The 23208-nt window shown below is 40.0% G+C and overlaps 1 protein-coding gene across 5 annotated transcripts in view; it reads left to right on the plus strand.

The window, feature by feature from the left end:
- The window catches only part of myo3a (myosin IIIA), a 95998-nt gene that overhangs the window by 25292 nt on the left and 47498 nt on the right, over positions 1–23208 (plus strand). For all 5 annotated transcript variants that reach the window (XM_036125374.1, XM_036125373.1, XM_036125375.1 and 2 more), the window contains exons 4-7: positions 752–856; positions 979–1078; positions 11377–11453; positions 19201–19346. In XM_036125374.1, coding sequence (XP_035981267.1) covers positions 752–856; positions 979–1078; positions 11377–11453; positions 19201–19346 — 428 coding nt within the window. The remainder of the gene's footprint in view (positions 1–751; positions 857–978; positions 1079–11376; positions 11454–19200; positions 19347–23208) is intronic.

Below are 23208 nucleotides of genomic sequence, written 5' to 3' on the forward strand. Positions count from 1 at the left end.
TATTTGGATATATATATATATATATATATATATATATATATATATATATATATATATATATATATATATATATATATATATATATATATACTCATCTGATGGCAGACTTATATATGTGTATATTTATATTACTTTGTGTGGAATATATATATAAATGTTTGTATGTCTGGAGCGTGTAACAAAAGTAATTTCCCTCTGGGATTATTAAAGTATGTCTGATTCTGATTCTGATAAAATACCTATAACATAACATTTCTGCATTTTTATTCCCATTATGTAATGTTCAACCTTTCTGTGAAAGAACCTTTTAGGTTTGCATTATCTGTAAGCAGTATTTAAAACTAAACAGTTAAAAACAGGTAATAATGACTTTAAAAAAAATGCATTTTAGCATTTTACAAATTTATTTAGCCATAACTACAGTTTTTTATATACATTTTTGCTCTGCTAACATTCTTCACTCTGTATTTGAGGACAATCTGCATGTTTACCCTCCTTAGTCATTAAAGCTAAGATTAAACCGTGCACATTCTCCTCCGCTTAAGCTGACTCTGGAGGATTTAGCCTCCGTAGACTGACAGAATTACTTTTTTCTGCCTGTGAAATCTTCTGCTTCCATCCTTCACTGCTTCTCTACGAAGAGAAAATTCCTCCTATAGATGTAAAAGTTGGTATAAGCTGAGCTGTTCGCGCTGACTCACGTTGAGTTTTGTCCCCCTTGACTTTGTGGATTCTTTGAAATCCTTTTCAGCTCTGCAACGGCGGCTCTGTGACAGATCTGGCCAAAGGCATGCTGAAAAGAGGAGAGAGGATGGAAGAGCCCGTTATTGCCTATATTCTTCACGAAGCTCTGAAGGTAAGGGCGCCGTGGTTGGCGCGCACCGAGGGGACGGTAACCGAGTCTAAATGGGGGTAATTATACCGGCAGGTGCTTGATGGAAAGAGAGACAAAAAAAAGTTAACCTCTTCTATTCACAGGGCCTCCAGCACCTGCACATCAACAAAACCATCCACAGGGACGTGAAAGGCAACAACATCCTGGTGACGACACACGGAGGGATCAAACTCGTGGACTTTGGTATGCAGAGAGATTCTTTGACGTTCTGTCTGGTTTTTTTTGGCACTAATCCGCCCAAATCATGTTCTGGCTCTATTTAACAGAAGAGGGTCAAACCCATTACAGAGAGCTGCCTGCCAAATAAACCACGCCGCCAATTAGTTTCCTTGAGAGGCCGGGACAAAATTACACCAGCTCGACAACACGGCTGATGATTACACTTTTCATTACACCCTATCTTCGCTATTGTCCCCCAGACAGCAAAGGGCACCGCTGCTATTCTTCCCCTGCTTTCGCTCATTTGCTTTTCCGGCTTTCTTAACCAAATGAGGCAACCAAGCTGAAGGGCTCGTGATAGGCAAAGTGATTTTGACTATTTACAGGAGATGAGTCACCCCTCCCCCCCCCCCACCCCCCACCCGCCCCAGTTTTCTTCAGGCGCTTTAAAGGGGAAATAAAAACAGCTGCCTGTTTTCATTAGAAATAAAATCCAGCCCACCTCCCCGCTCAACTTGTGTGTTGGTTTGCATTTTGCCTGCTAATGGTGAGGCTTCTCTTAAAAGCCTTTTCTTGAAGCGCCGTGTGCGCAGCTCTTATATGAAGAGGAGGGGAGAAGTGGGGGCTTTAATGGAATCACTAATGTGCAGCATGTCCGTCGCAGCTTTTTGCCTTCACTGTTTTTTTTTGGATAAAAGTTTTGAATGTGGCGTCTACAGAAGCAGCTTGTGTTAAACTGTCGATCTTTTATATGAATGCACAGGGTGCATTTTAAGATAAAGTGGTCACAAATCCAATTTTCCAAACAAAGTCAGTTCCCATTTCACACCAAGGCACAATTATGACCGTGGTTTTGCATTTTAACCTCTAGGATTGATACTATGATATGGTGAGATTTAGGCAAATGTCCTTTTGGGTCAAACCTTTCCAAAACACCCAGCGGAAGAATGGGTCGGCTAAGCTGCAAACGGGTGTTTTGGGTGACCCAACTGGACGACTTTTAAGTAGGGGTGGGCGATATGAAGAAAATCTAATATCACGATATCTTTGGGCTATATCACGATACATGATATATATCACGATATGTTCAAATAACCTTGAATAACAAATGTTTTTAGCCAAATAGTGCCTAAAGTTGCATCGGCATATCTCATATTAACATGTCAATATTTAGTTTGAAAAATGTATTGCAAAATAAAAAATAATTTAAAATGTTATATTTTAGCCATTTTTTTAACCACAGCTGCACATAGAAGCTTTTCACAAATTACAATATTATCACATTAAAGCTCTTTCGTGATCAACACTGGACCTTAAAAAAACAGAACATCCCAGCGGCCAAAAGGAACACCAAGGAAAAAAAGGTGCTCTTTTCTGCTTAAGACATATGAATCTGTATAATAAAAATGTGACAATCCCAAAAACAGAAGCTTGTATTGTGACTATAAAATCAACTGACCAGTCGCAGCTACATATTCAGAGCATCTCAAAAAACAGCAACACAGTTTTCAATGACTACGCAGGCCACGTTATCAGTTTTGGATCTCTTTGTTGTCACAGAGGCAGCAAAGCGAAGTGTCGTGGGCAAACTATTCCACAGTTTGGGAACCACACACTGAAAGGCCCCGTCCCCCTCTTATAGTAATTAAATTAAATTTGTTTATACACTCACTGATTGCTTTATGAGGTACATCCTGCTGGTACTTAATTTGACCCCTTTTTAGCTTCATTTATTTTTTAGAGCTCCTTTTTTTAATTTCTGCTGCTGTACCCCATCTCCCTCTAGTTGGAACAGGTTATTCATAACGGGTATTCTGCGTAACTTGGTGGTAACGAGTAGTAATTTGAGCTACTGTACCCTTTCTATCATCTCGAGCTAGTTTTACCATTCCCGTCTGACATCAACAAGACATCCACAGACCTGCTGCTCACTTCTAATTTTCTCTTTTTTTAGACCATTTGATGTAAATGTGACTGTGCATGAAAGTCGGAGCAGATCTGCAGTTTCTGAAAAACTCAGACATAGACAGATTTTATTGTCATTTCACTGCACATTCACAATGTACACTTGAGGCAAATTTCCTTGCAATGCTCTGAGTAAAAACAGGAGACAAAAGAGAAACATTGTGCATTTGTCTTTTATTCGTAGTACTAGTTATTTGTCTTGGAATGTAGCAAAAACCCCAAAAAAAGAAATTTTACATGTGCAGAAAAGTTATGCATAGGGCAATATGAATAGTGCAAGTATTTGTAGCAGCAGGATGTACAGCAGTGATGATGATGCTTATAGTACATTAACTCAATGCAATAGAGATCACAGTCCATGTAAAGTGACTAGTTTTGTATGTATGTATGGGGGGGGGATTGTTGGGAGTGTGGCGGTCTTTTGACGTGTGAAATGAAGCTGTTGTGGAATCTGCTTGTTCTGCTTTTGAAGCTGCTGAACCTTTCACCAGAGGGCAGCAGGGAGAACAGTCCATGAAGGGGGTGGGAGGGGTCCTTTATGGTTGTCTGAGCCCTGGTCATGCAGTGTCTGCCATGGATGGTATGGAGGGAAGCGCTGTCCCGATGATTCACACATTTCCAGTCTGAGGCGTTTCAGGCCCCAAACCAGACAGCGATGCAGCTGGTTAGTACACTCTCTATTGTCCTTCTGCAGAAAGTGGTGAGCTTAGTATAGGGGGAGGTTTGCTCTTCTCATCCGTCACAGAAAGTGCAGATACTGCTGTGCTCCCTTCACAAGAGCAGAGATGTGGAGGGACCAGGTCAAAGTTTCTGGGATCTGCACCTTCAGGAATTCGACGCTGCTGACTCCACAGCGCCGAAGTTGATGAGGAGGGATGTATGACTTGGCTAATTTTTCCTAAAGTCAACAACGATCTCTTTCTTGTTTTGTTGACTTTCAGGATCAGATTTTCTTGGTCACAGCAGTCCACCAGGTGTTTCACCTCCTCTTTGTAAGCCAATCCTTTCTTCTCCTGCTGCTAAAGTCACCTAAGCCTCCTATCCTCCTCATTCTGAAGCTGAAATGCATTCAATTGGTTGTGACTGGCTGTGAGTTTCTTTCTCTACTCTAAAGGGAAAGTTGTAATTGCGTGCAGCACATTTGAAAGGAAACACAACATGCAAAGCTTACTAATTGAGGGTAAGATGCAAAAAAAAACTGGTCAGTGACCCAAGGAAAAGCTTAGATGCTGAGTAGGACTTTACCCAGAAGCATTTGAAAGCTAAATGAGGTAGACATTTTTTTCAAAACACTTTGAAATGCGTGTTATTTCAAAAAGGTACTTCCTATGCCAAGCTTGCGGTAACGCATTCCAACTTTACAGTCATGCAAAACATAATGTATACAATGAGGTGCTCTGCTACTGATTTTATGTGTTATATGCTTTGCTTTACATTACCGAAATACAAAGTGTTTTTCTCTTACTATTAAACACAAGAAATGTAGAGGCAGGACTATAAGGTAGAGGTTTGGAGTAATATGGGATCTTCTGAAAGTCCTGCCATAGTTTGTAAAACTTCAGAATTGCATATTTGACTTTCACTCTAATGGTAGAACCTGAACACCTCCACTTTTTTATATTAAATGTCATGTCTTTGTGTTAAAACAAAGGCTGATCTAAATCCCTTAAAAAACTGCTTCCTATGTGGCTGATGGCTAAAGTTTACAGTTGAAACCGGATATGTACATACTGTGCATTTCGTTGGCGCTTGGGACAAATGTTTAAGGGTGTTTTTGGACAAGCTTCTCACTATAATTTGCTGGAAATTTGACTCATTCCTCGTAACAGAACTAGTGTAGCTGGGTCAGGTCGGACGCCTTGCTTGCACATATTTATTCTAACTGAGGTTAGAGCTGTATGCGCCCAAAATATTTTTCTTTTTTGTCCATAAGCCACTTTTTAACTAATCTGGTGCTTTTCCTCGGGTTACTGTCCATTTGGAAGAACAATTTGAACCAAATATCTACGGACATTTCCTCGGATTTCAACCTAATCTTCTTTTCTCACGGTTCCGTCTATTCTGTGAAGTGCACCAGTCCCTCCTAATGCGAAACGCCCTCACTATATGAAACTGCCTCTAGCATACTTCAGAGTGGAGATGGGTTTTTATCAACTTCATCTGACACCCCTACAAATTACAGCAGTACTTCGACTTATGAGTGCCCCAACCAATATGTTTTTTTTTTAGATAAGAGCCGTCTCTCAGTTTGTTTGACTTGAGATTGCTGACTGACAATTGTCCAGCTTATTTCAGAAACATTCTGAGAGGAAGGATGAAACATATTTTATTGGGGAGGTTTTAATCGAGAACCCCTGCAGATGAAATGGAGGAAAGCGTTGCAGAAAGTGCAAAATTCTGTGAATAAGAACAATTATTAAGCTCTGCCGTACTCCTCCACCAGTCAAGGTTATGCCACCTGATCTGTACTGTACTTAATAAAACATGTTTATTTTAGTGAATTCCATTTAAAAAAACATATAACTAAAAAGTGACGGTGTTTTTTGGGGGTCCGGGATAGATTAATGGGATTTCAATATAATTCACCCGAGAAAGTTGATTTGACAAACAAGTAATTTGAAGTACGAGCTCCATCAGAGAAACAAAGTCTGAAGAAACTGCTGTACGCTCTTTGTCTCTGATTGCATTTGCACACAATAATCTGGCATTTTATGTTGTTTCTGGAGAATTGGCTTCTCGCTTGCCAAGGCTGATTTGCACATTTTGCATCAAAACACCTTAGGTCCTAGTCCACACATAGCCAGATATCTGGGAAAACAAATAAACCTTTCATCTGCACGTAAACACCGTTTTACATCTCTAAAAACAAATAATTCTGAAAACTCCAGCCAAAGTGGAGATTTCTATAAACAGTTTTTGAGCCTGCACGGTTACATGACAAAACGAAGTTACAGGGTCCAGCGCATCGCAGTCTGCGACAAATAACGCACCGCTGATGTCACGTGTTGATATAACTTGGCCATGCAGTGGAGGAAAAATTAATCAGCGAGATGCTGGTTTTTACATTGATGTTGTGATTGGACAACTTTCCTGCTAATTTATGGCGTCTCTGGTTGTTTGTTTCCAACAGACCTTAACTAGGCACCACCCGGCATTTCCTGTTTTCACCCAGGTGTCGAGTCTCCAAAGTAAAAGCATACCTGGAACATTAGAAACATCACAGTTGGTTCAGTCGTTTTTTTGCTTGTTTGTTTTTTACAAGCCTAACCGCTCCGATCAGTTGAGGTTTAATGGAGAAAGAGTGTTTGGAGGTCAGCTGTTTTACACCAACTCTACCTCCCATTACACAATCACAGTGCTGTTCAACACCTGCATTGTTTTGAAGTATTCTGGTATAATAACTCCTCGGTCCTGTTCCTTGACCTTTCATGGGGTTAAATGTAAGAACTCTATCGTCGGTAGGAAAGGAGCTTTGGACTGCTGTCCTGATTTTGGACAGCCTTTTACTCTGCCGTCATTACGTGACGAAGACGCACATGGTTGGTGAATATCCAGGCCTACAACTGTTTCGAAAATGAATAGTTTGACTCAAAGTAAAGGCTTCTGAGCTTTCTGAAACTTAAAAGCCACAATATGCAGGAATTTACCTCTGAAATTACTCTGGATATCCACTTACCCAGCTTTCTGGTGTCTTGGCAGATTTCCCATGATGTCGCACAAGGAAGTTGTAGTAGTAGCAGCTTTTATTGTCAATATACCGGATTTCACATACAAAGAAATTACAGATTCTACTCTGTTTTTGCACCAAATTAAGAAACAAAAATAAAAATTGGAACGGTAAATGTTTTTGTTAAAAACAGAAAGAAAACAACAAACCTAAAACCAAAGTAACAAACATTTGGTGTTGTACATTCTCTGCAAGTATGTCAGTCTGTGTGTGTATATATAGTTAGGTGCGTGTGTGAAGTGTGTGAATAAATCATTTTAATATTGAACATGATCTCCAGTGAAGGCAGTTAATTTTCTTGCAGATAAGAGTTTAAGAATTGGCCAAAGGTAAAAGCTGTTCTGTAGCCTGGCAGTGTGAGCCTTCGCCAACATGCAGCGTTTGCCGGGATGCATGTGTGCAAATAGGTGCTGAGCTGGGTGGGCGAAGCCTCTGATTCAACTTGTTCTTCCCAAGAATCCTCAGGAATCAGAGTCTCTGTTGGGCTTTCGTCAAACATTTCCTCGGTGTTTGCAGGCGAGGTCATCTCCCCCAGTCCTCCGTGAACTCCCAGGAATCTGTGTTTGGAAGATAAGATAATATAAGATAAGATAAGATAAGATAAGATAAGATAAGATAAGATAAGATAAGATAAGATAAGATAATATAAGATAAGATAAGATAGTCTTTACTGATCTCACATTGGAGAAATTCACTTGTCACATCGGCTCAATAGTGAGTCAATAGTCAGGAGTAGGAAAGGGTGCATCAATTATATACAGTGGATCAAAAAGAAAACGAGAAAAACATAAGAATATAAAGAAAGAATACAAAAGAAGTCGGAGTAGGCAGATGATGTCATGTGTACTTCCTGGTTATATACACATGTGCTGACATATATTCACTTGGTGATAGCAGCAGAAGTTCTTCCGGATCATTGCACAGGTTATAGCACAGTGTATTAAATAGATTATTGCACATTAGTTATTGCCCGAAGTTATAACAGTTGTGGTTACAGTTATTGGTAGCAGCAGAAGTCACTTCTTTCAGGATTATTGCACGGGTTATCGCACAGTGAATTAGATAGATTATTGCACATTGGTTACAGTTACAGTGCAGCATTGTATAATCTGATAGCAGCAGGCATGAATGACCTGCGGTAACGCTCCTTTTTACAGACAGGGTGTCTAAGTCTGGCTCTAAAGAAGCTGCTCAGCTACTCTATAGTCTGGTGCAGGGTTGACTTGAAAATAATTTCACAGGTTTGCTTTCATTTACACAAACTCACAAAACCTTCCTCAATAGAGACTTCTCAACCCCCCCCAAAAAAAACAAAAAAACAGGAAACATTTAGTCTGATTTAACCACTGCCTGTCTCAACCTGCAAAGTGCTGAAAACTGGGATTCAAAGCAAGCGACTAGAGGTTTACTCAGCGCTGCGTCGTGCCGGGATTAACGTGGAGGGGTGGATGCTACGCTGAGCAGCTGAGGAGATAAAGCTCCTGCCGTGACTCACCAGCGGAGACACAGAATAGCAAAGAGATGGACCAAAGAGAGAAGAATGAGGGGAGATCTTTGTTCGCGGCTCTCTCATGAATATTTTAATTGTCAGCGTTATCGCTGTGATGATTATTAAGCGGGGCCCACAGGGCTCCACTCCTGGCTAATGTAGTGAAGAAGGGAGCTCCAGTATGGCGCTTCTTTGCTTATCTGTGCTCTTGACTTGTTCATATATGTCACATTTACATCCAACATGATGTATGTGCGATTGTGGAGCTAAGAAAAAAGTCTAATATTTTAAGTTTAATATTGCTCTTTACGACAGCCAGCAGGCAGCTTTAGAGTAAAATCATAAAAATTGTTGTTTCCATGAGTTTGCCTTGACTGCTGTTGGGTGATTCTAGTGTCTACAGATTTTTTTAGGAGGATTTTAACAACACAACTGCGACTGTCCCTGCGTGTGTGTCAGCTTTTTTTTTTTTTTTTGCTTACATCTCCTCCTGCGCGTGATTATAATCCTCTTTGATGTTTCTCACCGAGACGTTCGGCTCTGGTGTTTTCTCTGCATCCCGCGCTGCCACAGTGATTTGGGTTTTACAGTGAATCTGCTGAGGCTGAGGCGTTTATAGTCTTCTTCGTTGTTTCTGGATCAGAACCGAAGACATTTTCTGTGATTGATTTCTGTTTTGATCTTAGTTACACATCAGCCTCCTTTATGTTAGAATAAGACTCAGAGTTTCTACACAGCCTAGAAAAATCTGATTTTAGTGTTTTCCAGGTCTGGATATGGATGAAAAATGAAAACACGTGTTTTATTGTCCAACCATATTACATCAGAAAGTACTTTGTCCTCTTTTCCTTCCTTCCTTCCTTCCTTCCTTCCTTCCTTCCTTCCTTCCTTCCTTCCTTCCTTCCTTCCTTCCTTCCTTCCTTCCTTCCTTCCTTCCTTCCTTCCTTCCTTCCTTCCTTCCTTCCTTCCTTCCTTCCTTCCTTCCTTCCTCTCTCCCTTTCATCCTTCCTCCATCCATACCTTGTTCACTTCCTTCATTCCTTTGTTCCTTCCTTCCTTCCTTCCTCTCCTCATTCCTTCCTTCCTTTTGTCCTCCCTTCCTCCCTGTCTCCCTTTCTCCCTCTCGCCCTTTCATCCTTCCTCCTTCCATCCCTTCCTCACTTCCTTTGTTCCTTCGTTCCTTCCTTCCTTCCTTCCTTCTTTTTCAATTCCTCCCTCCTTCCTTCCTTCCTTCCTTCCTTCCTTCCTTCCTTCCTTCCTTCCTTCCTTCCTTCCTTCCTTCCTTCCTTCCTCCTTCCTCCCTCCTTCCTTCCTTCCCTTCCTTATTCCTTCCTCCATCTCCTCCCTTTCCCTCACTTCTTCCTTCCTTTGTTCCTCCTTCCTTCCTTCCTTCCTTCCCTCCTCCCTTCCTTCCTTCCTTCCTTCCTTCCTTCCTTCCTTCCTCTCCTCATTCCTTCCTTCCGTCCTCCCTTCCTTCCCTTCTCCCTCTTGCCCTTTCATCCTTCCTCCTTCCATCCCTTCCTCACTTTCTTTGTTCCTTCCTTCCTTCCTTTTGTTCTCCCTTCCTCCCTTTCTCCCTCTCGCCCTTTCATCCTTCCTCCTTCCATCCCTTCCTCACTTCCTTTGTTCCTTCGTTCCTTCCTTCCTTTTTCAATTCCTCCCTCCCTCCCTCCTTCGTTCCTTCGTTCCTTCCTTCGTTCGTTCCTTCCTTCCTTTCTCCCTCTCTCCCTTTCGTCCTTCCTCCATCCATCCCTTCCTCACTTCCTTCATTCCTTTGTTCCTTCCTTCCTTCCTTCCTCTCCTCATTCCTTCCTTCCGTCCTCCCTTCCTTCCCTTCTCCCTCTTGCCCTTTCATCCTTCCTCCTTCCATCCCTTCCTCACTTCCTTCTTTCCTTCCTTCCTTTTTTAATTCCTCCCTCCCTCCCTCCTTCCTCCCTCCCTCCTTCCTTCCTTCCTTCCTTCCTTCCTTCCTTCCTTCCTTCCTTCCTTCCTTCCTTCCTTCCTTCCTTCCTTCCTCTACTCAGTAAAAAATCTTTAAGGGGCACATTTTTGTATATTTTGTTGACATTTCCTGTTACATTTCTTGCACATATCATGTCTCTGCCTATCTTTGTTCCCTCTAATCTACAGTATTTTGTCTGTGCCTTTTCTCCTGCAGCAGAGCAGCTTTCCTTACTGAGGGACAAACAAAGGATTATTCTATTTAGTTTATTGTTACACCAATTCTGGATTAATACCGTCCCAATCTTGCTTCAGTGTTGAGGAAGAAGACGGCAAAAAAACTTTTTTGCAAAGCGGGCAGAACCACATTTAGCAACTATAAACCTACTTTTCTTCTTTTTAAAGAAGTTTCAAACAAAAAAAAAGGACCATAAAAGCGTGACTCATGGGTTTCTGGCCGTGCTCTGCAGCAGCATGTCGTGCCTACGTTCCCTTTACCGTGTCAGCGGCTGCTTTTTCTCTGGAGGCCTTAGCTGTGTTCTGGGTTCATCTCTCGCTTCAGCAGGAGCCAGCCCTGGGACACGTCCCAACGCAGCGTAACACTGATTCGTCTGGACTGGACCGAAGTCACGTCTTTGGGTCAGCATATTCTGAGCCGGGCTATTTATTGCACGTATAAGGATGCAGGAGCCAACCCTACAGCTCAGCTTCTGTCCTAGATGCTTACATATATGTACTAACAAATCACTCAGCTACAATGCATCATGTCCTGCGAGAAGGTGGGAACGTCTCTGGTGACCAAGGCCTGTTTACATTTGAATTATATTCAAATGTTGTTCTTGAGATGTCCAACAGCCAGCTGCAGTCACACAAGCATTTGTAATTCAAAGCAATCCATCATTTTAATGTTTCTTTCTACGTGTCAAGCTTATGGATATTTTTGTCCCCTTGCCACTGTCATGACAAATCTATCATAAAAGTGCAAGGGAGATCTACAAGCTTCCCTATACTGTTTTATCTTGCAACAGTTGTGCAGAAATTTTCTGTTTTAAATTTTGACAAATCATCACTTTTAGCTGCAGTTCAGATCTTTGCAAAAAAAAAAAAAAAAAAAAAAAACATAAAGAGACAGAGGCAATGCATTATCTCCACTGAGCCTTGAGGCTAAGATGACTGAAGTGAGCATTTTCCTCCCTGCAGGTGTCTCTGCCCAGCTGACGAATACCCGACTGAGGAGGAACACCTCCGTAGGAACTCCCTTCTGGATGGCTCCCGAGGTACATGAATACGGCTCCATAAACGCTCCCCCAGCCTCATCTTTTTTCCACTACATTAGCCTGGAGCAGATCCCAGTGGGCAGTTCAGTCCATAATGATCAAAGCGATAACGCTGTCAAACACAATGTGCAGGGAAAAAATGGCAGCCTCCATCATTTATGTCCTATCTGATCATGGCTCAATGCCCCTAAAGTGCATGCGGCCATTCAACAGAAATTATTACATTTAAAAGTCACCATTTTCTTTCATTACACTTTCATGTCAGATTTTCTCTTTTTTTTTTATAGTAGGCTGATATAGATTTTGTTCCTAAGGAATTTCACTTTTCTGTGGCAGTTGTGGGGTTTTTTTTTTTTTCCCCACAAGGAAGCTAATTCATTTATGATCAGATTTTTTTTTTGTTAATTTGCTGTTTTGCTTGTAGACAAATATGTAAACTATTTGATCGACATCCATACAAAATGATTGTGTTTGGTCCTATCATGTCAATGGAGTCTCTTGTGTTCTCTGTGAGAAATAACTGTACTTTATGAAGACTTGGGCTTAAAAACATAAACAAGTCAGGGACTGCATCAAAACTGTTCATTGCATTTGTTGCTTATTTGTATTTTAGCTTTTTTGTTACACCGTTGCTCCATGAGGATCTACATTTCAGTTTGGCTGTGTGTCTGGCATAGAAAAAATTACAATAATGCTAAATTCTAAACAAAATTTTACACGGAAGCCCAATTTACTCAAGAAGTTTTTTAATATGTGAAAATGTTAGCATCTGTAATGTGTCTGGAAGAAAATGCACCAGTTTCCATCTTTCAGCTAAAATGTAACAAAAGAAGAAAAAAATAATTCAGTGTGAGTTATTAAGTATGTAAAGAGAAACAACAAACTATATATGATTAAGTGAAACATAGGATTCATGTAGAAGAGTGCTACTTTTATTCTAATTTCTCTAGGACTTCAACGTACATCTAAAGTAAAGTGACCTATGATGAAAAAAATAGCTTTTTCCACGTTTTTCTACTTCCATTTGGGTCTCTACTGCAATAAGAAATGTTTTGTTGGTGTCTGGAAAACGAGCTGTTTAAAAAACTGCCCGATTATTACATCACAATCGGGGGGGCACCTAGCAACCCCAGCCAAGTAAAACAGTAACATTTTTAACATTTCTGATTTAACAGATAACTTTGATATCACATCTCACATTGAAGTTGTAATTATTAGTGGAATAAATCACATATACATCTTAACATATGCATTAATACATGCCAAAAAAAAAAACGTAACACAACTCGAACTGATGAAAAAGTTCAGGTTTTTGAGCTTGGGCAAAGTTTTGCTTTGCTCTATTCACAGTTGTTCATCGCTCTGTTCGTGTTTCTACAGCAATTCCCAAACCCAACTCTAAACATATCGTTCACATCGTCAACCGTTAATCCACCTGAACACACCTTTACATAGGGATAGCATGTAAATTATTTGCTCTGAATGTCTTGTTCAGTGTGAACGTACCTTTACACCTATAATAAGAGATATAAGTAAGATATTTACTGTAAAATCGACCTAAATCATTCTCATTTGTCACCCCGGATGGAAGTAACATTCTCTATAAACAATTGGTCCTCTCCTTCAACAATGTCTTAGTCAAGTTTTTCTCCTTTCAAACCAAGACGTATGTCCAGGGACGACTTTGGTTCAGAGTGTAGCCCGTGTTTACTTCCTGGTTCCTGAGCCAATTGTATAAGAGTTCCCAGGGTTCCCAAAACAGAGCGCAGCATTTGGTATTTTATCTTGACAAAAGAGCTGCAGCCTGCAAACATGGAGGCCAGTAAGAGAAGCGGACCAGAAATAAAACAGAAACAACATCATGTACCTGTCCTGTGTGAGTAAAAAAATTCACAACAGCAACACACTGTTTAAAAACGGCATATTAGATTGTAGTGATTGCCAAGATATTGTACCAATTTGTGCTACAAGGTGTTGGTACTACTTATAGCTCCTTGAACTACCGCTGAAAACACACAGACAACTAACCGTTAGCGCGATGCTAATTTGCATTGAAAATCCATTGTAGTGTTATTAGCGTCTTAAAACAACCAGAATGCCTTTTAGAAGTATCTTGCTCAAACCAAAACTTTATAAAACCATAACCCTCACAGACGGATGTTTTCTGGACAGTTGAGAAGATGGAACAGGACAGTTTAACACTGCAGAAACTTTCAATATTACTCAGGAACTCTCAAATAAACCTTTCCCTGTAGGAAAAGGCTACTTACAATCACAGGAAGCTCCACTTCTTCACCTTCTGGGTCTGACTCGGGGTCAAAGATGTGCTGTTGTACCATTGAGAATCTGTCTGCAGCCATTTTGTAATTAAGGTGCGAGTGTAAACATTGAGTTTGGGGGTGGGGCCAGCTTCAGCTTGTTTGCATAAAATTGACAGAGCCCTACAGCTCATTCCGAAAGGAGCTCAAAATAGGTGAAACTGAGGAGGTATAATCTCATTTTCTGAGAACGTTTATGTGCAAAACATTTAATGAACATGTTTTGTATAGCCCATAGATCAATCCTAAATGTTTCAAAGGAATCATAATAGGTCACCTTTAAACATTAAGATGATTAATGGATGGTTAAAACATTGTTTGAACATGTACATTAAACAGGAACACTAATGAATAAAAGAGCAAGGGCCACAGGCCTATGTTCCAAAGGGAAAACAGATGTTAGGGATATATGACAAAGTTTAATTCAGGCTACGTTCTCCCAAATTATCCAAAACAATGTTTTATGAGTATAAAACACAGGCAGCAAATGTAAGTCAATATATGCACAGTGCTGTGAAAAAGTGGTTGCCCCCTTTCCTGATTTCTTATTCTTTTGCACGTTTGTTACACTTAAAATCACTTTCAAATCATAACGTCGAACAAATTTATATATTAGTCGAGGACAACACAAGTAAACCCAGTTGTAGAGATGGGCAGACAAAAAAAAATCCATATTTACAAGATGGTGTTGACACAGAAGCACAACCTTCATCAAAGATTACCAGAGACGACTTGGACCTAAAGTCTGTCTTCAGAGACAGAGGAAGCACTTTGGGCTACCGAGTGCACCTTTGGAAAGCAAACCTTAGGTACTTTTCATTTAAATTTCATTGGGCGGGATTAGCAACACCACCGGAAAAACCATAAAGGTAGAGGCATCACATGACCATCCATTAGTGCAATCAACCTCAACACTTAGCAAGAGTACAACAAAGGAGTAATTTGCAACCTCGGCTGGGTAGAACTATACTCCACAGCCTTAGTGGTTACACTGTGTAAACACTGCACTAATATCTACTTCTCTGTCTGAAAACTTTTTTTCTGAAACTCACAAATCAAAGGAACACTTTACATATGGTTTGCATGGTGTGCAAACCGGGTATTGGACCACAGGTGGCGTGACGTAATGAATAGGGATTCAAAAGATTTTATTTTGATTTGCATGTTTCGAGAAAGTCCTAAGAAGGAGCATTGCTTAGAGCTCTTTCTGATGCCAAACTATACTGACTGGTTTAGATCTGAAGACGATATAACCGATTTAGTTTCAGGGTAAGTTGAATATTTTTGGTCAGCTTTTGTTTTTGTTTTATAAACATTTAAAACCCAATGTTTCTCTTTGCTAATTAATGCTCTTGGAAATGGACTTGGTTCTGACTTCGTTGTTGTTTTTACAATTCCTGGGAGGAAATATGATTGTGCACGTTTCTGCTTTGTAACACATGAGTACTTGCGCATCTCCCTGGTAAGATGATAGTAATTTCTTCGCTCATCTTGTCCTTGTACATAAGTTAATACCCTTTGAGAACAGGGACAAATTGTATTGATGTCAGGGTTTTTTACAATAATAGCAAAGCAGTGTGTGGGGGGATTTTTTTTTTTTTTTTGCATGTGTGCACTCATGCCTCCCACTCAGATGATTCATGTTTTTGATTGGGTACCATGTTACCCCCAGGACAAGTATGATTGACTGAAGGAGTGTGTGTTTCAGTCCGTGTTCAATTTGGTGAGAACATGATGTTAAGTAGTTGGTTTAGGCTGAGCAGCTGGAGTCTTTTTTTATCATCCCAGATAGGGTTCAACTTAAAATAAAAACACACATTTCATTGTTAGATATAGAATTGTGCAAATGTTTAAATCACTCTTTTTTTTTTTTTTTACATTTTCAAGAATCCAGAGTTCAATGTTATAAGTGGTTTAGCTACTACCTCACATACTGTGAAAACACGTTTGCCTCATGAAAATGTCTTGTGTTTTTGCTTTTATATCACACATACAGTGAATCTTTAGGATCAAATATTAACATCAGACTGATGACATGGTTAAAAAATGCTGTTTTGAAACCATTAATACATTTTTTAAATGAAAAAAAAAGGAATCTAAACTAACATTGCCATAAATGGCAACGTAACTGCATCTCAACTCAATGTTTGTTTTTGCCACCCTCGGTGAGAACGTCTGTCGTCAAGTGTCTGCGATAACTAGCAATGCGTCTTTAATATCACCGTAAAGTAACCGGTTCTTTTATAATTCTGCCACTTTGGATAATTTTTAAGCGTGTTCTGTTTGAGGTCACGCAACTGCATCTCAATTGGATTTAAGACTGGACTTTGACTAGACCACTATAATCCCTTTACTTATTTTTAACTTGCCACAGTGCATAATCAGAGTGTGATGAAGCTTAAGGTCAGGATCAGGGCGTGCTCCTTTTCCGCTGGTATGGTTTACACCAGATGTAATGGGACACTAACATGTCAGCAGGTTCCTCTTTGTTTGTTTTTTAGCAAATGTGAGTCTGGACTTTGTGATTAGAAACAATCACTCTAGTTGTTTCCTGTCTGTGGGTTCTAGCTAATTAGCCACTGCCAAAACATTCTTGGGGGTCCATGGTGATTTGGTTTTGGGAAATAATTTCTCAGCTTTAGCTGGTGTCAGGTCCATTGGAGCCACATTTTACTGTAATGCGAGACTTTAGGAACTCAAAAAGACAGTAAGACACAAAACGCTGTTAGTAGATTTTATTGCAAAACAGGGGGTATCAAGAGTTGCAGAACATTGATAGATGTACTCAGGCGCAAATCCAAAAGGGTGTCACTGAATCTCTGATGTTCAGTATGGGCATCTCTCCCATCAGAGAGGGTGAGAGGGAATCCCCGGGGGAAGGCTGTCTTGAAAATAACGCAGGTGGGAAATCCTTCTCCGATAAGAATCCTGGAGGCAGATGACTAAACAGTCCCAAAGGGAGTGGGCAAAAAAGGCGAGAGTTTACGATTGCCAGAGGCAAGTGTGACATTTAAGAGGTCCAAGAAAGGAGGCAGAAATACATGAGCTATAAACACTGCCATAAATGGGAGATCTGGAATGGGTATGGAAGAACACATTTAATTGCACAATGGCTTTGAACAATCTGGCGAGGAGTGTTTGGCTTGAAGGGGCTAAAGTAGCAGGTAAAACATGTGAGCAACACGAGTGGGATTAGCAGACACAGGTGAGCTGAATTGGCCTGATTATTGGTGAATGTGAATAGTAATGGTATGGCACACCATTACAATGGAGGCTGTTTTTGCCGTTATTTTCTTTCCGTTGAACCGTTAATACTGACATTTCCTGAGGTACGTAAGGTCTGCAGTGCTATAGATGTTATTTAATCGGGCTATTTTGACTTCCTGGATTAGTCATTGATGCACTTTGGGTGTGATCTTGATTAGCTGGCTACTCCTGTAAAAGGTTCACCGCTGTTTAATTGCAGTCAGTAACGACCTGACGACACCATTACTTAATCTGGAGCTACATTTCACTGGTGCTCTGTTTGCATTCATGAAGATTCACTCACCTCCATGTGCCGAATGCTTGGAGAATGCATTTATTTCAGCTAATCAAGATTTTAAACTTTTTCAGACACTCTGGCTACGTTCACACTGCAGCCTGAAGTGACCCAATTTCGATTTTTTTTTGCCCATATGCGACCTGTATCTGATCGTTTTATGACAGTCTGAACAACACAGATCAGATTTTTTCAAATGCGACCCAGGTTGCTTGGATATATGGTCCTGAATCCGACACGTATCTGATCTTTTCAGATGCGACCTGTGTCTGTACGGCCAGGTCGCATTTATCTGACCTGTAGTGACGTTTGATACTTGACAAATGTCACTATTCTGCGTCCTGCTATGCAGAAGCGGGAAGAAAGACGACACCCACAGCGGACAATAATGAGAAGAGAAGTCAATGGAGGGAAAGCTCTGGTTAGAAAATAAATTAAAGACCGCAAAATGAGCACCAGCATTATAATCCATGTTTAAAAGAGACATGCGTTAGCCTTGGTTTTTACTCGGTAAACGACTGCTTTTTCCAAATCTAAGACCATGGTTTTTAAACATTGTTGCTATGGAACGTGCAACAGCGACTCGAGTTACGCTGATCGGCCGTATATGAAGGATGTTTTCTTCAAGACTGCCAAGGAGAAATGTGTGCGCTGGGACCGGGGCGGTCGGCCTACACAACAGTTCAACCCGGAAAAAGTTACCAAATTCAAGTACATATGTAGCAAGCATTTTGTCGGAGGAAAGGGCCCAACCGAAGAACATCCTGACCCAATTCCAGCGACATCAAGTCAAGGTAAGAGTATTTTAGTGGCCGACATGTTAATAAAGTAGCGCCTGCTACCATGATCGCATATAGGCTATCATGGTAGCAGGCACTAACATGATAGCCTGCTACCAGGATAGCTTACTCAAAAACATTTCAAATGAGACAAACATTAAACATATACCCATTCCTGGACGGTGATTGCAAACAACAACAAAAAAAAAAATGGCCGACGCTGCCATGATCGCCGCGCAGGAAAAAAAAACAAAGCTTACCGTTCATCAACTCGGCCCGTTTTCCAGTCTTTTTAAGCCATCGAACCTCAAGCCATCGTTTGAGCTGAAGGTTGGTGTGTTCTTCGACAGTGCGACCAGTAATCCGTGTGCCTGGGACATCGTCTTAGGAAAGTTTAACGGCTGTAAAGTCGGTCAGATCGCTGTTTCTGTTGCGCTTGTAATAGCTGGGTTATCCGTGCTTTCTCGCCTGTATGCCCTACCTAAGCGGCAAAAGGGGCGTTGCTCTTGAGACGGTGACGTCACGTGCGCGGTACCGCATTGAGCATAAAGACCTGCAGTGCACTGCAAAAACTGAACTAGAAATAAGTCAAATCTTCTCAAAATGAGTGCATCTGTCCTTGATTTGAGCAGGTAAATAAGATGATCTGCCAATGGAACAAGATTTTTGCACTTAAAATAAGAACAACTCATCTCCATCGTCTTATTTGAAGTGCAGGATGTCTAATTATCTTATTTTAGGGGTCAAAATACTCATTCCATTGGCAGATAATCTTATTTACCTGCTCAAAGCCAGGGTAAATACACTAACTTTAAGAATATTTTACTTATTTTTAGATCTGTTTTTTGCAGTGTATGAACGTAGCCTCTGTATGGAACATCGAGTTTTCAATCAATATACAAGAAATCACAAAGAAATCTTAATCCAGAGGCAAAAACGTGTAAAATATATATATAAATACCTCATAATAAGAACACAGAGAAAACATAGGATAAGAACTGGTGCAGCAGAAGCTTCATAGTGGAAGTAGGCTCGATTTCATATTATTTTAGCCCAGAGCTATGTGTAATCAGACTGTACAGCTTCTGCCCTCTGCTCTGCCCCTGCAGGTCATCGCTTGTGAACAGCAATTGGACTCAACCTACGACGCTCGCTGTGATGTTTGGTCCCTGGGCATCACAGCTATAGAACTGGGAGATGGAGACCCCCCTCTTTCTGACCTCCACCCAATGAGAGCCCTTTTTAAAATTCCTAGGTAAGTAAACATTATCAGCAAGCTTGGGCTGTGAGTGTTGCACATTTACGTCTTTGAGCACTGAGTGACAAATATAAGGTGCTGCTTGTCGCCCAAGCTGGTACCACCTGGCAGTTTGAAGAAATTATGTTGGTTTGAATTAGAAAAAAGTGAAATCCAATTATGCTGTGGACTGTGAGAGTCCAAAGTGAGGCCACTGAATGATTTTGATTGGCCAGAGACCACAATTTAGCAATAATAGGAATTATAGGCAGTTTGATGCTGATGGGAGACATGGAGGTAAGATTAGACTTGTGCTGATGAAAGGCCTTTAAAAAAGACTATTTAGACTGTTAGAAATCTTAAAACGGAAAAAATTCCAACTCAAATTATATTTATTAACATTGTTTTCATTTTTTATTTTCACTTTATTTTAAACAGAATCGGAAACTTCTGTTGATTTTTACTGGAAAATTCCCTCGGTTGCTCCCATACATGAAACTAACCAGATCAAAGGTTTTGAAATAAAGAGTGGCCCTTATTCTGTTCTTGTTGCTGAGAATACATTACTAAACTTATTAACAAAAAAAAGAAGAAGAATTACAAGAAGTCCACACATTTTTTTAATGTATGCCATTTAATCAGGCTTACATTCAAAACACTTTCAGGAATTTATAGACCCTTTTTTCTACAGAAATCTGATTAATATTTAACATTGAGTAAGTTACAATAAATTTTAGAAAATCCCTAAAATTCAGAATTTTATGTTCATAAATTCCTTTAACTTGTCAATTTTGGCTCGCAAAGCCAAAAGTTTGGTCATCACTGCTGAATCATCGATATAAAATGTGATTGCTGTTTCCTAAAGGGTGCCATCTCTGTACAGTCTAACTAGGATTATTCCCATTTTTTAGGCTGCCTAGAATATTGGTACACAAACCCTTTTGTCTGACCCAATAAATAAGGGTGACTGAAACATGCAATTTTGCTTCCTGAAGTATAAAGTCTAACGCTAAAAATCCCATTTAAACAAGTCAATAAAGATACTTTTTATCTTTAGTTTTTAAACACAAGTTGTGACAGACTAGAATATATCAAAGGTCACATTGTTCTTTGCATTTCTATATAATATCACTTGATAATGTGTTTATTCTCTCTCACAGTACCATATGCTCCTTGCAGAAGCTTATCTATCTTCTCAGCACTGATCCCGCCTCTATGTTCTCATCTTTTTGTATTTATCCTGAAGGGGAAATCTAATTGTTTATCTCCCCTGAATGTGGTGTGAGGCCTGCATAAGCACTATTCCTCACTCACTGTCCCCCCCCCTATGTGTTGTGTGTCTGTCTCTGGCCTGATGGGCACCTGCAGACACATACAGTCCCAGTGAAGAAGTGTTTGCCGTGGGGGTCACGCTCCACCGGAGCCATCACAGAGACCTCTCTGAATCTGCGTGACTGCTGCAGCCAGAGCTCCAGGCTCTCTGTTCGCACTTTCCTTACCTCCCTCCTTCTACAGCTGCGGGTTTATTCAGCAGGCAGACCTAGAAAGAGAGATGCTGAGGGCATTAATTCAACCACTCTTTTGTCTGATTTTATTTAGATAACACGAGCATAAGATCATTGAGGTCGGCTCCCTCTGTGTTGCAATTCCTAATCATCACTTTAAACCATTTAGATTTATGCTTTAAATTTTCTGTTCACTTTAAAACCAAATTAAAATTGTTTTATAAAATTGTAGTAGTAGTTTATTATTCTTTCATCTGCTAGACTGGACAGACAATTTTTTTTTTTACCAAACAATAACATAACAGCCTACTATAATGATCTGCGCCACTAGAACATCTTTTATTGTATTGCTTTTCCCCGTCTATGTTTTGGCTAAACTTCAAGATGTGTTGAAAAAGACCTTTACAGTAGTTGTGACTGTGTTGGAGAAGTTTTATGCTTGCACCATTCTAGTCATGTTCAGCGTGTTTTTCAATTTAATTTTGATCATGTTTAAGGATAAACATAATAAATACAGATATTTCAAAGCTCTTCTTTTCATAGCTGCTTAAATCTCTGAGGCTGTGGGAAGAGAAAGAACATTTGTTTGAAAAATATTGGGGCCAATAACTAAAGAAATCTCCCCTTAATCTGTGCTGTAATATCATTTGATAAACAGTTAATTGTATTTACTCCAGTTTCTAAGGATATTAGCACCCCTTCTACTAACAACTCAGCGAGTTTATTCAGAACCATTGCGTCAATTATTGTCTCTATAAGGCAAGGAAAGTTTATTTATATGGACTTTTCAGTAGCAGGACAATTAGAAGGGCTATATGCAGATGACTCTCAACTGTCCATGAAACGTTTAAGACGCCCTGCTCATCCTAGAGTTTATCTGTTTAAAATTTATTTCTCAAATTTCCTCAGACTTATTGGTAAGCGTGTTCTGGTGTGATGCTTACTGGAGTGTAATCTCGAATATATACCAGTACACATAAGTTTTAAAATCTCCTTGAAACATTGGTTGAAAACTAACCAGACATGTGTTCACCTAATTTTATTGTGATTTTATGTTATTGGCATCTTATCTGAGCGTATCCACTCTGTTCTCTCTCGTAGCGTCTTGTTTAATCGTCGCTGTTCTTACCTGCCTCAGGACAGCGGATGCAAATTAGCTGTTACGCTAATTCCGGCATATTTACATTAATGCTTTAAGATGACATGTTGATAAATGTGCATTGTCCTAATTCAAATAAATAAATAAATGAAATAAATAAATAAATTAAATATTTCACACCACCACAGTGTTTCAGACTAAGTTGAGTAACATCAAACGAACAATAAGTGATGATGGCACTTGGTAGAGTCAAGCTAGCCTAGTGGTTAGAGCATTGCACTTGTATTATTCAGGAGGTTCTGGGTTCAACTCCCACAGACTGCAACTCTGGGCCCATGAGTTAGACCCTTAACCTCAGATTACTGCCTGCGCAGAGCAAATTTCATTGCAATGACAATAAAGATGTTTATTATAGTGGTTAAAATCGGAACAACACATATGCAGTACCTTTCACGGAGATCCGTCATTTATTTAACAAAGTTGGTGTGAAGCTCAGCTGAATTTTTACTTGTAAAAATTGTATACGATGTATATACGATGTTGTATTCTGTTCTATTTCCTGGCCCGCTTCTCTTACTGGCTTCTTTGTTAGCAGGCTGCCGCTCTTTTGCCAAAATAAAATACCAAATACTGCGCTCTGGGAACTCTCATATGATTGGTTGAGGAACCAGGAAGTAAACACGGGCTACACACTGAACCACTGAAGTCGTTCTGGACCGTAACTCTAGGTTTGAAAGGAGAAAAACGTGAGTTAGACATTGTTGATTGAGAGGACCGATGGTCTATAGGGAATGTTACTTCTATCTTAGGTGAGAAATTACACTGATTTAGTTTGATTTCACAGAAAATATATTACTTATTGCGCCTTTAACTTGCTGCTGTTGTTCACAACAGAAGCAAAGAAGATTTCACCGCTGCAGTGCTGAATATTATAGGATATTATGTATTTCACAGTCCTATATTTATATCAGCGGGTGTACAAACAGCTGGTATTAGCTGGGTAATTGGTGTGCTTCTTGCTTAGGTTCTGAAACTTTCTTCTTTCCTTGACCGCCATATATTGTGGAAAAAGTTTAATTGTCTTTCTTTGGCCAACTGACCTGCAGTTCAGAGCTACTACTTAAAAAAAACAACTTGTAATCAAAACTATGACAAATGATTAAAATGTTTCATTTTTAGTTTCCCAAGTATTTGGGTTTTCTTAGTTTTTTGTCTTAGGACCATCAAATACAACCTCCCAGATGTATATTTGTAGTTAATAGCAAAACATTTATCC

Source organism: Fundulus heteroclitus, chromosome 21 (genome assembly GCF_011125445.2).
Source record: "Fundulus heteroclitus isolate FHET01 chromosome 21, MU-UCD_Fhet_4.1, whole genome shotgun sequence".
Classification (NCBI taxonomy): domain Eukaryota; kingdom Metazoa; phylum Chordata; class Actinopteri; order Cyprinodontiformes; family Fundulidae; genus Fundulus; species Fundulus heteroclitus.